We start from the raw sequence: 11671 nt of genomic DNA on the forward strand, positions 1-11671 counted from the left end.
TTTGTTTTTCTCATTTTCTGATCTGTTTTATAGTAAAAACTGTTCTGTGCATTTTTATGTTTTATACAGCATTTATAAGAGGTGGGCTGTGGCTAAAGAGGTAGAGCAGGTTGGTCAACAACCACTGGGTCAGCGGTTCAGTCCCTAGCTGCTGAAACCAGAGACAGTTAGCAACAGACAAACTACAGCCGCTCGTGTTAATTTGCTTTGTGACTAAAATGGAGATTATAAAATTACACGATTTTAACATATTTTAAATTAGATAAATATTTTATGTTTTAAATTTAATATCTCCTGTCACCACAGACTTTATGACTGTGAACTTTCAGAGAGTCACTGGGAAGTTGTGGCCTCAGCTTTGAAGTCCAACCCCTCCCATCTGAGAGAACTGGACCTGAGTAGAAACTATCTGCAGGATTCAGGGGTGACACTGTTGTCTGCTGGACTGAAGAGTTCAAAATGTAGACTGGAGTCTCTCAGGTCAGTTTACCAGTAGAAATACTTTAACCCTTTTCACTTTAAATTTTATTTCAAATCAAAAGAGAAAATATTTGTTATAAAACAGATGTTTGTGACAGATCTGTGAACAAATGAAAAGTTAATGAAGCTGAATAAATGAAAGGATTTTATGGGAAACCAATGGAGACAAGCTAATTAAATGTTAACTGCTAATTTCAGTTAGCACTCTTGCTGCAGCATTTTGGATTAATTGAAGACTTTTTAGAAAGTTATTAGGACACCCCAAAAGTAGGGAATTACAGCAGTCCAACCTAGAAGTAACCAATGCATGGACTAGTTTCTAGCATCACTTTGAGACAGGATGCTCCCAATTTTGGCAATGTTCAGTAGGTGGAAGAAGGCTGTTTTAGAGATTTGTTTTAAATGTGAGGTAAAAGACAAATCCTGGTCAAACATAACTCCAAGGTTCCTCACAGCAGCACTGGAGGCCAGACTTATTCCATCTAGAGTAACGATATGGTTGGATAAAATATTTCTGAGAATTTTGGGCCCAAATACTATGACTTCAGTTTTTGTCTAAATTTAGAAGCAGGAAATTATGGGACAACCAGGCCTTTTGTCTTTTAGGCTTGCTTGAAGCTTGATTAATGGGTTCTAGTTTCACACGTAAATATAGTTGGGTGTCCTCAGCATAGCAGTGGAAAGTTACGTAACGTTTGAGTGAAAATTATTGGTCCTAACGTTTGTGCAAATAGATGATTCATCATTAACATGAACGAGTCGGAATATTGAAAATAAGATTAAAACCAACATGTTGTGGTTTCTTTAATCCCAAATATAAATGTGTCTATTAAAAGTAAAAGATCTTTCAGCAATTGGAACAGGGTCTAAAAGACCTTGTTAAAGTTAGCTCAGCAAGGTCTATGGGTAAAAAGCAGTCTAAGAGGGATTGGGGCTTTACCGATGATTCTAGCACTGCTGTACATGAAGAACTATCTGTAATATTTGGGGGGAGGATCTGGTGAATTCTGTCTCTAATAGCTATAGTTTTATTCTTAAAGAAAGTCATGAAGTCATTGCTGCTCAGAGTTCAGTAATGATGAATAATATGCTTTTATGGAGGGTCAACAATTTGATTCAGTTAGAGGATTCAGGATAAATTGCTTATTTTAGGAGTTCAGCCTTTTGTTTAATTTTACAAAAAGTTACAACTATTTAAAAAACAGAAAATCATGTCATGTCTCAAAAGGCCATGATATAATGAATGAATGCGATGAATGAATGATTCCTTAGGCTTTTGTTTTGGAAGGTTTGCATATTTCAGGGACCTTTCGTAAGCTGCACATAGTCTGATGCTCATTTGGATGATGTCTGTAAAGGCTGAAATTATGGTGATGCACAATAACACAAGGACAAAGTCACTCTAACACCATTGATTAGGACAAATCTGATTGATTACTAATGATTTGATCCACATATTTGATTCTTTATTCAGATTAATGAACTGCAGTTTGTCAGAGATCAGCTGTGATTCTCTGGTCTCAGCTCTGAAGTCCAACCCCTCCCATCTGAGAGAACTGGACCTGAACTCCAACAAAGACCTGCAGGATTCAGGAGTGAAGCTGCTGTGTGGTTTTCTTGAGAGTCCACACTGTAGACTGGAGATTCTGAGGTCAGATTCTATTTTCATTGAAGTCACAATTACCTGAAGCTAATGAAGAAGCATCCAACTGCCAACTGTGTCAAGAAGCAGAGAAAGTTGATCCTGTTTGGAATAAATGTAGAGAGGAGCAGCAGAGTGGGATTGGAAGGTGCAGAGAAAAGGAAAGAAATCCTCCAAACATTCCACAACTACTATCAAGTGCAACAGGAGATGATTGACAGCTTTAGATCATATGGGAAATAGTTTGCTCCGTCCTCCATCAGAGTAGATACTAAAGCATGTGTGAAGTCAGTTTCTCTTTTCTCTTCTTCACTGCTTGCTCTGTTTGTGACGGACTGGCTTATGGAGCTAAATTTGATTCTTTAACATGCAATCAAATAAAAGACATTTGGGAGCAAAACATCAGTAGTGCAATAAGTTGGGCAAAATATTGAAATAAAAAACAGTTTTTAGATTTAAAAATTTTTAAATTGACACCAGAACTAATTGACATTTTCTTTTTAGTTTCCTGTTTTTGCTCTACCTCCTCCCAACTTTTCTCTCGGTTCACAGTTTTCTTGTTATTCAAGAGAACTGTGTTTTCAGTTCACTTGAATAACAACAGTTTTCTTGTTATTCAAGAAAACTGATTCAAAAACCTTTGCAGTTCAAGTTACAACTCAGTGGGAGGGCTGGGGGGTAATTTAATTCCCATTTATTTTACAATCATTTTCATCATTTTTCAGCAACTGTTACGCTAATATTAGTCAAATCATATGCGTAAAGTCAAATTCACACCCATTTTTTTTCCCTTTGGCCACATATGTATCAGTTTACTCCTAACTCTTAAGCCATTCTCAGCCTTGTCAAACTCCATGTAAATAGTAATGTTATTAGATTTATTTGTTTCTATTGTGCTTCTACTGTTTGATCTACTTTTTACCACTGCAGTGCTGTTGCTAACCGCTAGCTGCTAATTTTAGCACATAGCTGAGGGACACAGCTGCTGCTGCTGAATGAATGCTAGAGAGAGCAAAAACAGGAAACTGCAAACAAAACAGAAGTTTTACATCCTTTATTTTTTTAATGGAAAAAGGTTTTATTTCATATGGTTCTGGTGTAAATTTATTATTTTCAAATGCGCTACTCTTTTTGGACTGCACTACTAAAGTTTTGCTCTCAAATGTCTTTTATTTGATTGCATGTTAATGAATCAAATCTAGGTTCATCACTGGGTTGCGTCTCTAAGCTTGAAATTCACACTAACATTTCACTAATGATCAGATTAATGGCTTCATCTCCACAAAGAAAACATGGAATGTCCAAATGAAGAAGAAGAAAGACAGAAACATATTGTTGAAGAATCCTGAGAGAAAATCCTGATCTCAGCTCTGATCAGATGATGAAACATTGATGGTTTCAAACAGGAACTTTGTTTCTAAACTTACATTTTTAATTCTTTATTCAGATTGAGTCACTGCAGTTTGTCAGAGATCAGCTGTGATTCTCTGGTCTCAGCTCTGAAGTCCAACCCCTCCCATCTGAGAGAACTGGACCTGAGTCACAACAGAAACCTTCAGGATTCAGGATTTGAGCTTCTGTGTGGTTTTCTGGAGAGTCCACACTGTAGACTGGAGACTCTGAGGTCAATTCACAACTGTCATTAAGTTTAAAAGTTTATTTTTTTCTTATTTTATCATCAGAATAAAACATATTTCTTCAGTTTGAGTCATATTAGTGATTTGTCACTAAAATGGTTTTTTAAATGTTGTTTTTAATTATTAAATCTTCAGTACCCACTCATATTTTTAGTTTTCTAAACTGCAGAAAAAGTCCAGTTAGTTTAATTCAATTAAGGTTTGTCACAAATTAAACAGAAAATCTAACTTTTTGATTCTTTCGGTTTTAATTTTTTGCAGTGAGCTGTGATGACTGATGTCTCAATATGTAAATTGCATATTTTTCATAGATTTCAATTGCTTTGGTACAAGTTTTGGAACAGGTTTGAAGAACCAATTTGTTGTTTTTACTTGTTTCAATCAGAAAACTTTGTTTCTAAACTTACATCTTTGATTCTTTTTTCAGATTGAGTGACTGCTGTTTGTCAGAGATCAGCTGTGATTCTCTGGTCTCAGCTCTGAAGTCCAACCCCTCCCATCTGAGACAACTGGACCTGAATCACAACAAGCTGCAGGATTCAGGAGTGAAGCTGCTGTGTGGTTTTCTGGAGAGTCCACATTGTAGACTGGAGACTCTGAGGTCTGTTAACTAACTGATAGTCCTGTAGGTCTGAAATTATCTTCATTGTTAAATTTGAAACCACAAACTGTACATTTATATCTCACATTTGAAGTGTTTGTAGTTTCATATTTAGCCTTTTCTTATCAGCAGACTTAACTTAATTTCAGTGATGTCAGGAAGAATATTTGTTCTTTGAAATGAAATCTTCACGGTGTATTTGTATTTAGAAAATGTTTCAGAATCAATTTTGAGCAGGAAAAAAGGATAATTCAACAATGCAAAAGCAAACAACAAGGTATCAATCAGTGACTTTGAATTTAGGGTCTTTTTATGAACAATATTACAAATGTGAACACCAACAAAACCATAAAAGCCTTTAAAATCAACAACATATGAAACATTAGAAAATAGTAAACAGGATTAAATACAAATCACATGCCCAGCAGATTTACAAATGCCAAAACATTCATTGTTGCTAAATTCAGATTTTACCTTTTCAGTTTTTTGTTATAAAAAACAAACCAACAAAAAATCAAGTCTAAAAAACAAAGTGTCATGTTGTTACACTATGGTCAGTAGCATCACATAAGTTTTGCTCTCTGTTCAGCTTAAAGCGAGTCACTTCAGTTACCATTCTCTTTGCTGATGTTAGCAATGCTAATGCATTTAACTTGTCCTGACTAATATTTATTAATAATGAGGGTAAAATAGAGCTATTACCTGATCTTTACTATCTCCTGTTGGAACTGCTAAATGGTTCCCTTGATGTGGACTGAAGCTATGTCCTTCTGATTAAGTCTAGCATAGAGGAGGTCCACAAGTGACATGATGTGATGAAAGTTGGAGAAAGCTGAAAATTCTGATCTGCTAGTAGCATTACAAAAGCTCCTGCCTCTCTGACCGACAAAATCACTGAGGTCCTGTTTGCCTTCTAAGCATTTGATGGGGTTTTCTCTGTGCTCAAACACAGTATTGATTTCACTGCTGTGAAAATCCACCAAAGTTAAAAGGTTGACTTGCACTTTAGCCAACAGAATCTAATTTTATTTCACTGGGTCCAGTTGAAGTTGCCATCTGCTGCAACAGTTACAGTGGGAGGGGACAAAAACAGAGAACGATTAGAGAACTGTCTAGTGACAAGTAGTAGGAAATTGATTTCCTCTGTGTTACCTGGAACAATAAATACTGATGACTATAAGGTGCACAATAAAAAGTCCAAACAATTTATGCCATGATTAGTTTGTAATATAAAGTCTGTATCACACATGAAGATTCTAACTAATGTTGGTGAATGTTGATGATTCGAAAAAGGACAAAGTCACTCATTTTAGAGAAAACACCATTGATTAGGACAGGGGTCTCCAACCTTTTTTCCCCTGAGAGCTACTTTTACAATATGAAAATTGCTTAGAGCTGCTCATGTTTTGTAAAATGTATTATCATACCTTTTTAAACCCAAACAACAGGATAAGCTTTTTTTTCTAAACCTCTCCTGCTCTGTGTTTGCTTTTGGATTTGGGAAGGGCCTTCGGCAGCACCTGCTTCTCGTTGAGAAAAGTGACTATGATACATGCTTTCATGGCAGTGTCGAAAAAGTCACTAGATTTGTTGCTAGCCGCTTTTTTGAAATACTCACTAGAGTGATCTGAATACTCGCTAAATGCAGTGACAAAGGCACTAAGTTGGGAACACTGATCACCATTGGCTCATCAGGCTTTACAACTAACTTGACAACTAAATGTCAAATAATCCTTCTGTGTAAGAAAGGGGTGGGAGACTTATAAATTTGATCGGATATACATGTAAATTGGTTTGCTGAGTGACCGCTTAAATCTGACTAAGTTTTCAAATTTATGTAGGATTCATTAACCCTGTGGCAAGCTGCTTGGGAATTTGTCACGAGCTGCCGGTAGCTTGCAAGCAATGTTTTGGAGACCCCTGGATTAAGACTGAGTACTTGAGGATTTGATCTACATCTTTGATTCTTTATTTAGGTTGAGTCGTTGCAGTTTGTCAGAGATCAGCTGTGATTCTCTGGTCTCAGCTCTGAAGTCCAACCCCTCCCATCTGAGACAACTGGACCTGAGTTTCAACAACCTGCAGGATTCAGGAGTGAAGCTGCTGTGTGGTTTTCTGGAGAGTCCACACTGTAGACTAGAGACTCTGAGGTCAGACTCCATTTCTGAGTTCAGTGCTGAGATTCATATGATATGAAAGTTGTGGTGACACTAAACTCCAGACATAAGGCTGAAATTATTCGGATCCACACTGATAATCTTAATGAGTCTGTTTTCTTCTGTAGTGCTTTAGTTCATAAACCATTGGTTAATAGGCTTTTAACCACTACAAAAGACTTTTACCTTAAACTGTGTCTCTGAAGTTTGGTTCTCTTTCATAGCATTCGTTTCGTGTCTCACATTGGGAACGCCTTCAACATGACCTCATCAGCTGCTATGGCACTCTGCCAGCCAGGACTGGCTGGGATTAAGCACGTCAGTGTCAAAAAGCAACAAGCACTCCCCCTTCAAAAGGGGGTGACACTGCATGAGGCGACATTAAAAAAACCTCTTCTCGCTATGAGCAGAAGTTACATTATACCTCTCTCTCGAGCCAGCAGTCTCTCCGGGACCTAGCTTAACTGGCCAAAGATATGAGCGTAAACTCAGTTATCGTGTGCTGCGTTCTCTGCGATCGTTATCTTGAGAGATCTGCTTATACTAGTCTGTCACCAAACAGTAGTTTAAGCCTTGGACTGTGAAAAGTAGCAATACTTCTTACAGTTGAGTAGCAATACTCCCCGAGCTAACGTTAGCTACTCCACTGGTTAACATTAAAATTCTGGAAGTCGCAACACACCCAGTTGGCAAGCTGATTTCTAGCAAATACTGCAGTGAAGGCAGTGGAGAAAACACAGTCGGTGTGGCAATAAAATATCTAACTGGGATACCCACCTGTTGTGCGTGATGTGTTGGGCTGAAACATGCCCATATTGGCCTTGAGTCATCAGAGGAGTGCTTACACTGGCCAACTGGCTCCTCAGAAAAATGTGTCTGGCAGTGACCCAGTGATGGCCTCTATCCAGGCATCCCTGGAGCTGTTGGACCTAGTCCAGATGGCAGTCCCCAGTGCTGAATCTGGTCTGAGTTCGACTGGCCCGCCTCAGTGTCTGTTTGAAGGATGGATGGATAAAGAATTAAATAGTTGGTTAGAGCTTGTCATGTCCGACAAGGATGATGATGACTCCTCACTGGCACTTCCAGGTCTGGTGGCAAAACCTAGGCACCGAGGGTGGGCCTGTAGGAGGATGGAGATGCCTCCTCCCCTAAACAGAATATGGACTTGCAGGAGGTGTGCAAACGCGCAGCTGCCAAGCTCAATATCCTGAGAACAGCCAGCTGGGCAAAATGCACAGACTCAGAGTGGGTTATGAGAACATTAAGCAAGGGATACAGGCTTCAGTTTGCTGTAACTCCCCCACAGTTCAAGGCTGTAATTCAAGGCTGTAATTCAGTAATGGGCATCTTACGAGAAGAAATCTGTGCTCTGCTGGAGAAAAGAGCAATCAGAATTCTCCCTCCCAAACACAGAGTGGTTACTATTCAAGATATTTCCTGATGCCAAAGACAGGGGGACGTGGCGTGTGGGCGATTTTAGATCTCAGGCCTTTGAATGTCCATCTGAGAAAATACAGGCTTCCCTATGCATGCCTCTCTGCTGCGCTTTCTGTCCCCAGGCGATTGGTTCACGACAGCCGACCTCTAGGACACGTATTTTCACATTCCATAATGCCCGCTGCACAGGAAGTATCTCAGATTTGCCTTTCAGGGGACATTTTAAGAGCATCTAGTTCTCCCCCGTTGGCCTCTCGCTAAGCCCCAGAGGCACCAGTGGGGTCGTCGTTGCAGATCTACTGTCCAGGGCAAGTCTTTATGCAGAGTGGAGGCTCCACCCGGAATGATGGCTTATACATCATTCAAAATGTCACCCCCTTTTTATAGGGGAAAGGCTTATCTCTCTTTGATACTGACATGCTTGGTCCCAGCCAAATCCTGGCAGGGTGCGTAGGAGCTTCTGATGAGATCCCACTGAAGTCTTTCTCAATGTGAGACATTTACTCATGCTACTCAGTGAACCTTGGTTATGAAAACAACCCAAAGTTTTTTTGTTTTGTTTTTTATGTATTCAGTTTGAGTTGCTGCAGTTTGTCAGAGACCAGCTGTGATTCTCTGGTCTCAGCTCTGAAGTCCAACCCCTCCCATCTGAGACAACTGGACCTTAGAGAAAACTGGCAACTACGGGATTCAGCAGTGAAGCTTCTGTCTGATTTTGTGGTCCACACTGTAGACTGCAGACTCTGAGGTCAGTAGAGGGTTGGAGTCAGTCCATGCTGCTTTCAGCAGTATTGTACTAAACCCAGTTAGTATCAAAGCAAAGATCCAGTATTTCCTGTAAAGCTGTGGAAACATCATTGATCTCCTCCGTTCTCTCTCATTCTCTCTACAGGTGAAAGTGATGATCTCTATGTGTCCTGATGATCCAGATGTTGCAGCAGCAGCAGCATGTTGTGTGCAGAGAGGCTCTGACTGGACCATGTTACTGGGAGGTAGAGTGGAGAGGAGAGCTTCATCCAGCAGTGACTGACAGAGGACTCAGAAGAAGTGGAGATGACTCTCAGTGCTGCAGTCTGAACTGCTCTGAGAACAGCTCCACTGTCAGACACAGACACAGTTGTCATTAGTAAACTAATGACTTGACACAACCTCCCCCTTCCTCCCACATTACCTGGAGCCCAGTGCTCATTAGATTTAATCTTCTTGCATTTAACCTGCAGGCCTCCAGGCTTCTGCTTCTACTTTACTGATTCTTTTATTTCAGCTTTAACAGAAACACAGCAAAGAAAAGACAAACCTGACTGAATTTATGTGAACATGTAGAATATGGATTCTACCAAAACGCAGGACGTCACGCAGACTGGATTATGGTGAAATGAAAAAGTCAAATAAATCAGCTACTGAACACCTCAGCTCAGTGTTTAGAGTGAAGATAAAGAGTCAGACATGAGGTTAAATCAATAATCTAATCAACCATTAAAGAAGCAGCAGTTTACTCTGAAATGATGAATTTCAAATTAAACCTGTTTATTACAACAGCTGATAGAAATAAACTAGAAAAAACTGGACAAAACAAACAAAAAGGTCAAGTCTATTTCCTGAACTGTTTGAGTTAGAATAAGGTTAAAGTATTAAGGGGAAACATGTCAACAGCACAACAGACTTGAACACAACAGCTCATACTGTGACCTGTTTGACAAAGACAAGAAAACTAAATCTAATGGTTTCTAAATGTGAATCCTCAGGTAACTTGAAAGGTCCAAATGGTGGAACAATATTTACTCAACCATTCCTCAGTCACAAACTGGCATCTGGTAACTGTCGAAGTCCAAGAAACCACAACGATGATATGAAAACTAAACAAATACCCTGTTCATTGTAGGAGCATCAATCAATCAATCAATCAGGATCCATGCAGGGGTGGTGGGAAGAGAATCAAATGTTCACTGACTGTAATGTTGAGAGATTTAAGAGACAATAATAAAGGACAAAATCTGAACATCATCATCATTATGATGGAAAAACATTTAGACTTTTTTCTCACATTGAGAAAATTGAAACATTTTTCAAGTTTGAACAAAGATTGGATTAAAAGCAAAGTGAGAATGGAAATGTTGAAAGTGAAACTTTCAGTGTGAAGGTTTAATTCCAACAGAAAATGGTGACTGGTGGATGAAAACAGAGATAGATCCATATATAGATCCATGAGAGGAAACTTTGTGTTTTACAGTTTTTCTACATGTGCTTTTTGTCTATATTTATGTTGGTGTATGTATTTCTAATGGTCTGTACATGTAGATATACATACAGGAAGAATCAGCACACAGTGGGTTTTCTTTTTGACTTTTATTGATTTTACTTGAAATAATTCCTGATTCTGTTCAACACACAAACACAGTGAAGATTTTGGATCCAAATCTAAAAAAGCTGAAAATTCCAAATGTAATGGAGGAAACTCAGTGTGGTGTTAAGGTGGGTACAAGTGGGTGATACAGACTGTTCCTATCTGCCTGGAGCTAATGCTCATTTATTAGGAATGTGTTCAAATATATTTGTCAGGAAATGAATCAAACGTGTGATTCAGTAGAAAAACAAAGAGACAGTTGTAACAATACAATTCAGTGGAATTCAGAGTTGATTGGATTCAGCTGATATTCAACTTTACTTTAGCTCCAGTTTGACAGGAATCAAGTACTTTCACCCAAGTACTATATGTAACTACAGTTTTGTTGTACTTTCCATTTCCCTCAACTAGAATCCAGAGATAAACATTGTACTTTTTCCTCTGCTACATTTATCTGACAGCTTTACTTTGCAGATGCAGATTCTCTGTCCAAAATAGAACCAGCTACTAAATCATGTGTTATTATGGATGATCTGCTGTCAGTACATAAAGTTCAAATCAGCTCCAGCATTAGTGATGTTCACACATCAATAATTATTATCCAATAATGCAACACAAACCATTTGGAAACAAACTATTGATCATCTGAACTTCAACAGTTGCCTGCTGTGTCAACCTGTTGCTTCAGTTTATCACAGTGCTGGGATTGTATTTTCACTGCAGACTTGTTTTTGTGGACCTCAGTTCCAGAGTCAGGATCAATTGTACAAGTCCCACATTTTCACTATACAGGTGAACGTCCTCGTAAATGAAACAAAGTTAGCTCATAGCTTCACTTATTGCATTTGACTGGGTGGAGTTAGCTAATGTGCTCTGAACGTAGCTCCTCATACTAACACTGTTGGGTTCAAACAACCACAACAGTGCTGATTACACCTGGAGACACAGTTCAACAGCAGTGAAATAACACACAAGAGTTGACTTTGCAGTTTAACTTGATCAACTTGGGTCTTAGTGACGTAACACTCCACCCGAACTCAGCCAACTCCACCGGGCTCTTCCTTGTTCACACTATTTATTGGAAACAGAGATCAAAGCAGACACGAGTGTGCCTTCATATGACTGGACACTTTGTGCATATACAATACTTCTTATTTAGATTAAAATAACTTGTTGCTAAGCAGATAGAGTTCTAAGCAGAAAAACAACTCCTTACAAGTATAGAACAAAATGAAATGCAATTCATCACATAATGATAATATAGCATTGTATTGTTTCCTTGACCACTGGTCAACAAACTTAAAGGTAAACTACAAAGGCATCTATCAAAGGCAAAATATCAAAGCTATATGGTGTCACTAATGACATCATCAG

General features: G+C 38.8%; 1 protein-coding gene across 1 annotated transcript in view; it reads left to right on the forward strand.

Moving 5' to 3' along the window:
• Window positions 1–10744, forward strand: part of LOC137105073 (uncharacterized) — a 48460-nt gene extending 37716 nt beyond the window's left edge. Inside the window, 6 exon segments of the mRNA XM_067487022.1 lie at window positions 1955–2131; window positions 3570–3746; window positions 4187–4360; window positions 6337–6510; window positions 8529–8701; window positions 8846–10744. Coding sequence (XP_067343123.1) covers window positions 1955–2131; window positions 3570–3746; window positions 4187–4360; window positions 6337–6510; window positions 8529–8700 — 874 coding nt within the window. The 3' untranslated portion in view covers window position 8701; window positions 8846–10744.
• The last annotated feature ends 927 nt before the right edge of the window (window positions 10745–11671 follow it).

The sequence above is a fragment of the Channa argus genome, chromosome 19, assembly GCF_033026475.1.
Source record: "Channa argus isolate prfri chromosome 19, Channa argus male v1.0, whole genome shotgun sequence".
NCBI classification, from domain to species: Eukaryota; Metazoa; Chordata; class Actinopteri; order Anabantiformes; family Channidae; genus Channa; species Channa argus.